The 13,439-nt window shown below is 41.5% G+C and overlaps 1 protein-coding gene across 2 annotated transcripts in view; it reads right to left on the bottom strand.

The window, feature by feature from the left end:
* The window catches only part of Fgd4 (FYVE, RhoGEF and PH domain containing 4), a 177,407-nt gene that overhangs the window by 79,069 nt on the left and 84,899 nt on the right, over positions 1–13,439 (bottom strand). Inside the window, exon 1 of one of the 2 annotated variants that reach the window (XM_090319519.1) lies at positions 4,201–4,379. The exons of the other annotated variant lie outside the window; for it this stretch is intronic. Within the exon in view, the coding sequence (XP_090175645.1) occupies positions 4,201–4,267 (67 nt within the window). The 5' untranslated portion in view covers positions 4,268–4,379. Of the gene's footprint in view, positions 1–4,200; positions 4,380–13,439 lie in introns of those variants that run through there. 2 annotated transcript variants of the gene reach the window in all.

The following is a 13,439-nucleotide window of genomic DNA, read 5'->3' as shown; positions in this document are numbered from 1 at the left end:
ATCTCAGCATCCTAAATTGCTGGGATTACAGACACAAGCTACCAGCAACCAGCTACTTCCTGTCTTATCTTGCTATAACTAAATAATTCATCAAGAGGTATAGAAAATATCTTTGAGCTGGGCATAGTAGGTATACCTGTAGTTCTAGGGTACTTAGGAAGTTGAACCAAGAATTCATCACCAATCTAGGCAATATAACAAGATTTTTTGTCTCAAAGAGGAAAAGGAGGAAAAGTCTACTTTGTGTGATGTTTCTTTTTTTAGCTAGTTTGCTAGTTTATGCTATAAACTCACAACTTTTGTGAAAAAGAAATCAACAAAAGAATTTATTGGGCAATAAAACTAGAGAAAAATATAAAATTCCATATAAACTGGTTGTAATTCTAGCAGTTCAACAATTATCAGGTACTTCCATTTATCAAATCACAAAACAACCGTTTTCCAGCATTATATATTTCCTTCAATTATAGTAATAGAGTTCATTCTTCTAAGGAAGCCATGTGATTTAGCCGTGAATTGTCACTGCCATTCTGATTAAGCATATTACTACACTGCTAATAAGAGTGCACAAAGGGCCAGGGGTTTTGGCCTAGTGGTAGAGTACTTGCCTAGCATGCACGAAGACCCAGGTTGGATTCCTCAGGACCACATATATAGAAAAAAAGCCAGAAATGGTGTTGTGGCTCAAGTGGTAGGGCTCTAGCCTTGAGACCACCTATGGACAATGCCCATGCCCTGAGTTCAAGCCCCAGGACTGGCAATAAATAAATAAATAAATCATGTATGTGCTCTGTATGTGTGTATGTCTACCAAAAGCCCATACTCGGCTTTTTCATTCAAAGCTAGCACTCTACCACTTAAGCCATACCTCTACCATTAGAATCACAGCTACATTTCTGGCTTTTGCTGAATATTAATTAGAGATGAGAGTCTCAGATTTGTCTGCTCAGGCTAGCATTTTTTTTTTTTTGCCTGTCCTGGGGCTTGAACACAAGACCCTGAGCACTTTCCTTGGGCTTTTTCAAGGCTAGAGCTCTACCACTTGAGACACAGCATCACTTCTGGCTTTTTCTATGTATGTGGTACTGAAGAACTGAACCCAGGTCTTCATGCATACTAGGCAAGCACTCTACCACTAGGCCAAACTCCCAGCCCCTCAGGCTGGCTTTGAATCAGGATCCTCATATCTCAGCCTCCAGAGCAGCAAGGACTGTAAATGTGAACCTAACTTTAGGTCAAGTTTTCAGAACCACTATGTAGATGTAGATAGAATGACCAGCTTCATGTCTAACACTATACATTCTTCAGTAAACATTTCTGCAGCCTCCTTTAGCACATTATCCACCAAATACAGGATTAACCATCATGTTCTATGTGGGTGAGGGAGTAAGTCAAAGTAAACCAGCCTAAAGGGATTTGAAGGAATCTTTCAACCACTATGAACTAGAAGAAAGATGGAGAGATGGAGAGATCTACAGTCACCAAACAAAAGGCTATGTATCTGGGGGAATGAAGGGATTCAATTTTTCTCTGGATTGTTGGGGGTAGCCTTTTATCTAGTTCTTTTGACCTTCTAAAGTATATTCTGGTATCTACAGGAAATTAAGTTTCATATTTTTGTTACTGTTGTTTCGAACTGCTTCTGAGGTTTAGATTCAGGGCTAGGGCACTGTCCCTGAGCCTTTTTGCTCAAGGTTAACACTACCACTAGCCACAGCTCCATTTATGGATTTTTTTGTTGGTTAACTGGAGATAAGAATCTCACAGACGTTCCTGCTCAGGTTGGCTTCAAACTGTAATCCTCAAGATCTTAGTCTGAGCAGCAAAGTTTGTGTAAGCCACTGACACCCAGTCTTAAGTTAAACCTTAACCCTACACTGTAATTTAAGGGACATGTCAGTCTGAATGGACACAAAATTACTATATTGCTGTATAATACTATTGATTCATTTATTATACTCTACGCTATTATGTTTCTTTTTTTTTCAGTCAGTCATGGGGCTTAAACTCTGGGCCCGGGTGTTGTCCCTGAGCTCTTCAGCTCAAGGCTACCTCCCTACCGCTTGAGCCACAGCGCCACTTCCAGTTTTCTGGTCATTAATTGGAGATAAGAGTCTCACAGGCTTTGTTGTGCCTGGGCTGGCTTTGAACCACAATCCTCAGATCTCAACCTACTGAGTAGCTAGGATTACAAGCGTGAGTCACCACGCCCAGCACTATTATGTTTTTTATATGAAAGATTTTTTTCTTACGAGCATAAGCTTAAATTAAAAAAGGAAGTATTTTAATGATTAAAAAGGACACAAAGACTGGGCATCAATGACTCATGCCTAGAATCCTAGACGCTTAGGAGGTTGAGATCTGAGGTCTGTCTGTGGTTTAAAGTCAGCCTAGGACTTGAACTGAGAGCCTGGGCACTGTCCTTGAGCTTTCTCAAGGCTAGTACTCTACCCCTGAGCTATAACACTACTTCCAGCCTTTTCTGTGTAGTTGATTTCAAGGAATCAAACCCAATGATAGGCTGTACTCCCAGCCTAAGACACCCGTTTCCAATTAACCAGCAAAAAGCCAGAAGTGGTGATGTAACTGAAGTAGTAGACTGTGGAGTAGAACAAGTCAAGTGAAAGCTTGAGGTCCGAAGTTTACACCCTAATTCCAGCACGCACACACACACACACACACACACACGCACACACACACACACACACACACACATGCATGCACACAACAAAGCACATGTACACTAAAAACATATACACACACATAATTTACTTTTCTCACATTACTTCACAGCAACAAAATTACCCACCAATTGTGGGCAGAAGTGTTACATTGCTGTCCTCTTCAGTTAAACCTTTCTAAAAAGAACTCCTAAAGTCTACATTGTTGCAGTGGTCATTCTTTTGTCCCTGAAAGCAGAAAGCTGGCCACAAGATTCCCTATGTTGATGAGCCTTACAACCCGAGCATCCTTCAGTTCTAACGGCAGTCCTGTCTCTAACTGCGGCTTCTGGAAAGGAACATGACTTTCTCCAACCCCTGTTTGCAAAATGCAAAGAGAAAGGACGGGGCTGTTTCGGAATAGCAGAACTTCACTGACAGGGAAAATACTTCCCTTTTGCAGCAGTACATGGCAGTGAACCATGGAAAGAGTATAAGAACGCTGAAGTTCACCCAAGCCCTGGCAACGGAGCTAACATCTGGCTAGGTAGCGATAAAGCAGGAGCAGACTGGGACTGGGCTGCTCTTGTCTTCAGCATGTCTACAATCCGGGAACAGAGCAAGCCAGAGTTGCAAGGCTGCAGGAAGGGCTCAGCTCTCCTGCTTGGACTTTAGTACTGACCCCACCCAGAGGCATCACACCATACACACCCTGATGGCCAAAGAAGGAAAGAGAGACACCACAAGTGAGAGGAGCTTGGTAACTAAGGACTGTCAGGTCAGTCTCAGTCATCTTGAAGGTCAGAGTGGACAGCATGCAGGAAGATTTACCTCCATTCAGAAGCAATGTGGAAACAGCCAAATACAATGAACCCATTTCAATTTCTAAAAAAATATTTTTAGCAGATACTTCCTGTCACATGAGCGTACTTTTATCACACAGTGGAATTTCATTTCTATTTGGCTCAATTCCTCATTAATTAGCTCTCCTGAATATTGATAACATTCAAACAAAATTTATGTCTATCTCAACAGTGTTACTTTATTCAGGAAAATAAGGACCGCTTACTCTCCTGAACTTCTTTGCCAAAAAAAGCAAGACTGGGATGGCGAGGGGGTGAAAACTTTTGTTTGTTTATTTTAACAAAATAACAGTCCAGTACTAGCAAATCAGTGGCAAGAAAACATTTCTTAACTTTGTTCGGCAGGAACAGAAGGAAAAGAGAAATGATTGCTTTCTCAGTGCCTGCATTTTTCAAATATCATAAATGTTACTTATATCCTTTTGACTCTTTTCTTTTTTTTAAACAATCAGATAAATTTACCTTGTGGTAAGCCAGAGGAAGTTGCCTAGAAAAGCCACCAGCCAGAAATCATTCCTATTTTAGTCTTGAAGGTAAAAAGCACGAAGGAGAGGTTTATTCTTAATTTTAAAGTAAAACCAAACTTTTGCCACTTGTCTCCTCAGGATGCAATGATATGCAGTGAGCCACACACTCTGCAAATAACGTAAGATCTGCCAGAAAATGAAACCACTTACCTTCGTCAGTGGACATGACTCCACACACACTGAAAACCAGCCTGCTCTGGCTTAAGTGAGAAAGCATCTGGCTTTACCCAGTTCAAGTTCATGTGATCAAAGCCTCCATCTGGGCTTTAAAGCCATCGGGGTGACTGGAGATCATCGGCGATCAGCCAGGAGCTCTGGTCAGCGCACAGTGTGTGTGGACTTCAGTGAATTCTTAGCCCTCACAAGTCCAGAGACAACCCCGTGCACACTATGCCACACCTCCCCAGAGGATGGGCTCCTGCTGTGTGAAAGACCACATCCACAGAGATGGAGAGACGCCTATTTATTTCAGCAAAATAAACAAGGGAGATGCATGGACCCACTCAATACAGCTGGGAACAGGATGGTTTATAAATGGACTAATGCCTGAGCTATTAGTAATCGTCCGAAAAGCTAACATGAAAATAGTTTGTATTCCCTTTAACTGGATGCTTGCCTGAACAAAAGATGTCACGGAGTCTCAAGCTTAAGAACTAACATCTCAGTTCCAATGACCTCGAATGGTATTTGGCCACTTCTGACTTTCTTTTTTAGCATAATTCATTGATTGTGGAGAATAAACAGCATGTCCTTAAGCATTTTCACTTACAGCTAGCACTCTTCTCATTTGAACCTCAGCTCTACTTTCTGGATTTTTTGATGGTTAATTAGAGTCTCATGAACCTTCCTGCTCAGGCTGGCTTCAAACTGCAGTCCTCAGATCTCAGTCTTCTCAGTGGCTAGGATTATAGGCATGAGCTACCAGCACCTGGCACAAACCAAGATATTTTAGAATAGTTTAAGAATATTTTAAGAAACCAAGTATTTTAGAATATTAACTGGTAAGATATTTCTTACTGTATTAAGTCATAAAGTAGCTTATAAAGTCATTATACTTTCACATAATTAGATCAGGACTTTACATTTTTCTAAGAGCCCTGAACAATGAGGAAATATCAGAATTAAAAGACTGATGAAGGGGCTGAGTGTTTGGCCTAGTGGTAGAGTGCTTGCCTAGCATGCACGAAGACCGGGGTTTGATTCCTCGGTACCACATACATAGAAAAAAGTCAGTCAAGTGGTGCTAAGGCTAGAGATCTAGCCTTGAGAAAGTCTAAGGACAGTGCTTAGGCAATGAGCTCAAGCCCATTATGGCAAAAAAAAATAAATAAATAACTGATGAAATCACAGTGAACCACAGATGTCTCCCACCCAGGAGAAGGAGAGCTCTGTGGACCGCTTCCTCATGAGAGGGTCCAGCACAACAGTTCTCAATCAACGGTATACCAGTCATCCCAATGATTGTCAGACACCCAGACGGTGGAATGGCTGAGTCTCACCCCCAAATTCATATTTAATGGGTATGCAGTGGGCCACACAATGCACTTCTAATAGGCTCCCAAGTGATGATAAATACCACTCCTGATCTGGACCTAAGCTTCAGGAATCATGTAGTACAGCTGTGGCAGACTGTCTAGTCTCACTTATGGGTGAGAACACATGCTCACTTCCACAGAAGTGGATGGCTGAGAGGACTTGGTAGAAGTTTCTTCTCTTCACTTCAATGTAGGTATATATTTGCAAGGGACTCTTACTAACTTGTGTCTGCTCATAAGGAAATGTGCTTCATTGGTTATCTTTTATTTTAATAAGTTTGGATCCAGGGGCTGGGAATGTGGCTTAGGGCCCTTGTCTAGCATGCACAAGGCCCTGGGTTCAATCTCTAGTACCACACACACAAAAAAGTTTCCATATAAAGCTTGAGTAAAATTTGCAACTCATCTGAAAGTATAAAAAGAACTCCAAGAAGCCATGTTCCAATCACTCATACCTATAATCCTACCAACCGTGGAAGCTAAAGGTCTGAGTTCAAAGCCAACCCAGTCAGAAAAGTTCTTAAGATCCTTATCTCCAATTAACCACCAAAAAGCTAAAGGTGGAGTTGTGGCTCAAGTGGTAGAGTTTCATTCTTGAGTGAAAATGCCAATGTAAGTCCAAGACACTGAGTTCAAGCTCCTGTACTAGTATGAGCACAAGCATGCGTGCATGCATCTACACACCTCAAAGAAACTCGAGGTATTCCTATATTTCCTTACAAACCCTACCAGTATTTGTTTATCTTTCTCCATGGCAGGGAAGTGTTTAGATTTCATTCCAAGACCACTTAGCTGAGGCAAATTTCAGTAATGTAAAAACCAGAATGTTCCTTGTCACAAAAATTGCCCAGATGTCTGTGCTTCTGAGAGCAAAGTTTAAATTAAAACCTCAGGTTTGGTACTCAAACAAATTCTTTCTTCTTCCTTTCTTCCTTCCTTTCTCTCTCTTTCTTTTCTTTACTTTTTCTTTTTATTCTCCTCCTTTTCTTTCTATAGTTAACTTTTACTTTGTGCATGGTGCTATGTTAAGCAGTGTCCATGCAGCCTGTCATTAAATCCTCTCTGCGAGTTATTATTAAGTTACTAACAGCACTCTACCTCTTGAGCCACAGCTCTACTTACAGTTTTTGTGTATGTGTGTGTGGGGGGGTGGAGGTGGGGGTTGTAGTTAATTGCAGATAAGAGTCTTAAAGACTTTCCTGCCCAGAATAGCTTCATATCATGATCCTCAGATCTCAGCCTCCTGAGTAGCGAGGATTAGAGGTCTGAGCCACCAGGTCCTGGCCAATTATCATTACCTTATAGGAGAAAATCACTCTGTAAGTATAACAACTTATCTCCATTTTACAGAGGAGAAAAACCAGAAATAATAGGCTCAAGTTATTGATAAACATGTCAGCCTTAAGCAAAAAAGCTAAGCAAAAAAGAAATTTTAATAGATTCAAGAGTGAACTTAGGGCTTGGAATGTGGCTTAATGGTAGAGTGTTTGCCTATCATGCATGAAGCCTTGGGTTCGATTCCTTAGTACAACATCAACAGAAAAAGCTAGAAGTGGCACTGTGGCTTCAGAGACAGAGTGCTAGCCTTGAGCAAAAGCTCAGGGACAGTGCCCTTCATTTAGCCCCAGTGGCAAAAAGAAAAAAGGAGTGAACCTAAATAGCTCCTCACAGAAAGCCAAATTGTTACCACAGTGTGTTGAAAGAGTCATTTTTAAATAAATATGCCTGAACACTTCAGGTAACATAGATTGTTACATAGATAGAGTCATGAAAAATGCAGAAAATCTCATGTTTGCCAGGCGCTAGTAACTCACAGCTACTCATGAGGCTGAGATTTGAGGATCATGGCTCAAAGCCAGTCCAGGCAGGAAAGTCTTGTGAGATTCTTATCTCCAATAAACTACCAAAAAGCCAGATGTGGAGCTGCTTCTCAAGTGATAGAGTACTAGTCTTACGCACAAGAAGCTAAGGACAGTGCCCAGGTTCTGAGTTCAAGGACCGGTGAAAGAAAGAAGAAAGAGAAAGGGAAAAATCACTTTAACCAACTTGCAGTGTTCATAAAATACCTTGTGCTGAGATCTTAGCAGATGTCATTCTCCCCTGTGTCAGATGTTATTCTGCACAAATTCCACTGAACAAGGAAATAAGGAAGTTCTGCCAAACACATGGTATTTTGTAAAAAAAAAAAATCCCTTTTTCATTATGTTCAATTTTTATTTTGTTAGAAAAGCTTCCTATGAGCCAGGCACTGTGGCTTACACCTGTAGTCCTAGCTACTACACAGAAGGCTAAGATCTGAGAATCGTGGTTCAAAGCCAGCCAAGCAAAAAAAGTCCCCATGAGTGTCTTATCTCCAATTAATCAGTCCCAAACCAGAATTGGGGCTGTGGCTCAAGCTTTGTACCTTGACTTGGCTTTTACCCTAATGGCTAGTGTGATTATTTGGAAATAAAAGTCACACAGGGTTTTCTGCCCAGGCTGGCTTTAAATCTTTATGCTCAGATTTCAGCCTGTTGAATAGCTAGGATTATAGGCTTGAGCCCCTAGCACCCAATAAGACTTCTGATTCTTATCAATTGAGAAGCAAAACCCTTAGGTTAATTGTCCACTGTTATTTAACTGGAGGAAATCTATATTTTCATATAATGAATCGTCTTGATCTGTTTTATCCTAGTTAGAATAACAACTCTAATTAAATAACATATTTTTGGAATTAAAAAAATTCTCTCAGTGGCTTAAAATAATACATGTTAACAACACAATAACCAAGTGATGCCTAATTTCTATTTTGCATGTCTGAAAGCCTTAATGAAACAAGGCCTGGAAATACTTGAATACATGCCAGGAAAATCCTGTTGCTTGACTATTTTCATATTGAACTGTTTATGTGCCAATCTTCAAAGCCAATTTACCCTTGAACATCTATCCTTTTGTTTAAAATAGGCAATTAAAACTTTAGCTCTTTAGTTATATACAATCACATAGTACAGTCCAAACATATGGTATCACCTAAACCTGGTGTTCTGGATTAAATGAGACTATTACCCATTCTAACTCAACTCGATCATTCTGCTTTGGGAGCACAGGGAAGGTTCTGCATCTCCTGTGAACTTGTACACAGAAGTTGGATGCGTATTGTCATGACTAATTTAACACCTGGGGCAACAATGGATCAACCGTGGTCCTGTAAAATATAGTAGTTGAACCTGGTGCCAGTAGGTCATATCTATAACCATAGCTTTACTCTGAGATCTGAAGACAGCAGTGAGAAAAAAAAAATCTCAGTCAGACACTTATTTCCAATTAACCACCAAAAACCTAAAAGTGGAGCTATGGTGCAATTGGTCCACTATTAGCCTTGAGCCATGAGGGGTGGGGTTGGGGGAAGCTTAGGGACAGGCTCTGTACTCAGGCTGAGTTTAACCCCAGGGCCAGGCACATACATACATATACACAAAAGCAGTGTTTCCTATCTTAGCACTATGCATTATTCATGTGTCTGTGGTAGTACTGGTGTGAATACATTGCCATCTATGATTATATAGAATACTTGATAACCCAATGACTTTGTTGAGGTTTGTTTTCTAGTATACTGTATTATTATTTATCATTATTTTTTGTTTGTGAAGTATTGGGAATAGAACCCAAGGCCTCATACATGGTAGGTAAGTATTCTACCACTTGAGCCACACCACTACCCTGTCGGTCTCAATAATTTAGTTCAGGCTGGCCTCCAATTTGTGGTCCCCCTGCCTCTACCTCTGGCTAAACATATGCATCTGTAGTTACCAACTACTTGGGAGACTGAGGCAAAAAGAACCACTTAAGCCCAAGAGTTCAAGACCAGCCCAGGAATCATAGAAAGATCCTGACTTTAAAAGCACATATGATACATTTTTGTGTGTCAGTGCCAATCCTGAGGCTTCAACTCAGAGCCTGGGTGTTGTCCCTGAGCTTTCTGCTCAAGGCTAGTTGAGCCACAGCTCCACCTCTGCCTTTTTCAGTAGATAATTGAAGAGAAGAGTCTAATGTCTTCCAACCTCAATCCTTAGATCTCAGCCTCCTGAGTAGCCAGGATTATAGGCATAAACCATTAGTGCCCAATGATACATATATATATATATATATATGTAAGTTCTACAGAATAAAAATTGTCCTAATCTAATTTAGAGACTTATCCTCACCCACCATTTTCAGTCTGAGCCCATTTATAAGGATTTCTATATCAATCGCTGGCTATATACAATTGCATGCACTCAGCCATAACATACTCTCAGGGGCTTATCATGTCCTCTTTTCTAGTGTGTCTCCCCAATGCAATCAACTTTCTTACATTAAAACAAGAAAACCAGGCACAGTAGCTCACGCCTGTAATCATAGCTACTCAAGAGGCTGAGATCTGAGGATCGCAGTTCAAGGCCAGCCCAAGCACTAAAAACCATGAGACTCTTATCTCCCACTAACCAGTAGAAAATGGAAGTGGCACTGTGGCTCAAGGGGTAGGGTGGTAGCCTTGAGCTGAAGAGCTCAGGGACAGCTCCTAGGTGCAAAGTTCAAGCCCCACAACCAACCAAAAAAAAGCTCCAAGAAGATAGCCATAAACGATTCTGTTACATGAGGCTAAGGAGATGTGTGGCCAACACAACTCTGACATGACCGCTCTGGATATGTGGTATTCCTGATCGAGGGGAGGCAGTATGCTCTCTCCCACTCAATGTCCATGGAGCCAGATCCGTGCTTGACATCATTGCCTGTGTACAGACAGATGCCAGCTTGACCTGGTTTAAAGTGTCCATTTAAGCAATTACTAAGAGATACCATTTCTTTATTCTCGTTTTCATTTCATTTCACATTTAAGAAACAAAGGGACCATTCTGGTAAATATTTCCCTATACTTGTACAAATATTTCTGTAGAGATTAGAAATAGATCTGAGCCAGGTTCTGTGTGTTCTCAGGCTGAGCTCTGATGATCAAGGGTCAAAGCTAGCTCAGGCAGCAAAGTCTATGATACTCTTTATCTCCAATTAACTTCCCAAAAGCCGGAAGTTTAGGTCTGACAAGTAGTAGAGAGCTAGCCTTGAGCAAAAAAAAAAAAAAGCTAAGGAAGAGTTCAAGGCTCTGAGTTCAAGCCTCAGTGTGTGCACACACACACTGGAAAAAGAAAACAAAAACCTGGAAAATTCCTACATTTCTGTATGTAAATCCCATTCACTTCTAGGTCTGTTCCCTAAAATGCTTTCTGTAGCATCATTCCTACCATTACTTTCACCATGACAAGGCCTGCCCACCCCACCCTTCTCTGGTTATGAAGCTGTCTCGTATTGCTATTTAATGGGTCCAGAAATCCCCAGGGAAGAAAAAAAAAAAGAAGTTCTGTAGATGGTGCTGGTGACAGCTGGACTGAGGCATAAATATGCACAGCACCACATGCTTAAACATGTTTAAAATGGTCCAATTCTCTTGGACCCATTTTTTTTTCACTTTCCAGGAAGGAAAGACCTTGAGCCTCTTATTTCTTAACCAACAAAAGCCAACTGCAACTTGAACATATTCCACCATATATTTCAACTTCCTCACTGAGGATCAAGGTTCAAAGCCAGCCCAGGCAGAAAAGTTAATAGACAACTCCTGTCCCAGACACTCCCCTATGGGTTTATTTGTTTACATGCTTTCTTCAAGACAATTGTGTATTTGGGCCCAGCTGTTCCCCTATGCAGAAGATTCAGAAATGGCTTTCTCTAGCCTTGTGCTTAAGGCCTATCCATTTTTGTGTTTGATGGTCCAGTGCTTGAACTCTGGGCCTAGGTGGTGTCCTTAAGCATTTTTGATCAAGGCTAGAGCTCTTCTACTGGAACCACACTTCCACTGGTTTTTGGTGATTAAATGGAGATAAGACTCTCATGTACTTTCCTGCTCAGGCTGACTTTGAAACATGATCTTCAGATATCAGCCTCCTGTGTAGCTAGGATTACAGATATGAGCCACTCTGGTGCCAGGCTTAAGGCTTATCTCAAAGGATAGGCCTGATGCCATCAGGGAGTGCAAGAGGGAAAGGACAAGGCTTTATGGCGGACAACTGTCATGGCAGACCTGTAAAACTTGTCATGGACTCCACATTGTGGCTCACACACCTCAGTGGCTGCTTAGGCACTTGCACAGACCTGACAGCTCAAAGCCCAACTTACCTTGCCACTTTGCCTTGCAAATATGTTCCCAAGCCATGGTCCCTCTATCAGTCACATGGGGGTTTTGAGAAGGAAATCAAGAAAAATGTTTTCTTTTTAAAATACATTTCCACAGGAACTCAACTATTATTTTTTCCAACTTTGAAATAGCCATGCAATTTCCAGAAAAGGCTCCTCAGAGACTTTAAGAAAATACAATGTAGCTTCTGCTTTTGCCAGGACAAAGGAGAAAGTACAGTCAGTTATAGTACTTGCTACTAACTTCTTGTAATTATCATGTCCCTTTCTACAAGATCCTAATGCTGGTACAGCTTGCTGTGTGACAGTAGTTTCATGTATTATGTATTGGCCTAAATTTGTGTGTGTGTGTGTGTGTGTGTGTGTGTGTGTGTGTGTGTGTGTGTGTGTGTACAGTCCTGGGGCTTAAACTCAGTGCCAGGGTTTCATGTATTATGTATTGGCCCTAAATTGTGTGTGTGTGTGTGTGTGTGTGTGTGTGTGTGTGTGTGTGTGTGTGTGTGTGTGTGTGTGTGTGTGTACAGTCCTGGGGCTTAAACTCAGTGCCAGGGTGCTGTTCTTGAGCTTCTTCACTCAAAGTTGGTGCTCTACTACTTGAGCCGTTGCACCACTGCTGACTTTTGGCTGAGTAATTGGAGACTAGAAGACTGAGTCTGACTGATTTTCTTGGCTGGGCTGGCTCAGAACAGTGATCCTCAAATCTCAGCCTCTTAACTGGAAAGGAATATAGACATGACAGCTGGCCACCATTTTTGGGGAGTGTAGGGGTTGGTCATGGGCTTAAACTCAGGGACTTGAGCACTGTCCCTGAGCTTTTGTTGCATAAGGCGAGCACTCTACCACTTTGAGCCACCACGCAACTTCCTGTTTCCTGGTGGTTACTTGGAGATGAGTCTCATGGACTTTGTTCTTTCCGGCCTGGACTGGATCTGAACCATGGTCCTCAGATCTCAGATTCCTGAGTAGCTAAGGATTATAGGTGTAAGACACTGGTGCCCAGCTTCATCCCAAACTCTTTTTTTTTTTTTTCCAGTCCTGGAGCTTGAACTCTGGGCCTGAGCGCTCTCCTTGGGCTTTCTCATGGCTAGAGAGAAACTCTCTAGGCCAAATACCCAGCCCTTCATCCCAAATTCTTAAAAGTTGAAAATCTAGAATATGAAAGAAAAGAGCCAGGCTTTCCCCCACCACACATACACACACATACACATAATTTTAAATATGACGTTTCCTTTGACACTATCTCTGAAGAACTCTGAATAATCCATACAATTCCGAATATGGAAAGACAGAATATTATTAGATCTGGATTCAGTAACTTTTTAGGTAAGAGTGTGCATATAGGCAATGGAACTTGAACTCAAGTCTCCCATTGTCCCTCAGCTTTTTTGCTCAAGGCACTCTACCACTTGAGCCACACCTCCACTTTCAACTTTTTGTTGGTTAATTGGAGATAAGAATCTCTTGAACTTTTCTTTTTCTGCCCAGGCTGGCTTTGAACTGTGATCCTTAGATCTCAGCCTCTTGAGTAGTTAGGATTACAGGTATGAGCTATCAAATCCTGACTTAGATGACAATTTTTTTTTGAGGGTCATGGGGCTGGAACTCAGCCTGGGTGCTGTCCCTGAGCTCTTCAGCTCAAGGCTATCACCC

The sequence above is a fragment of the Megascapheus bottae genome, chromosome 2 (genome assembly GCF_031878675.1).
Source record: "Megascapheus bottae isolate mThoBot1 chromosome 2, mThoBot2.hap1, whole genome shotgun sequence".
NCBI lineage: Eukaryota > Metazoa > Chordata > Mammalia > Rodentia > Geomyidae > Megascapheus > Megascapheus bottae.
Note: the sequence above shows the minus strand (reverse complement) of the source record. Positions and strands in the feature narration are given on the sequence as shown.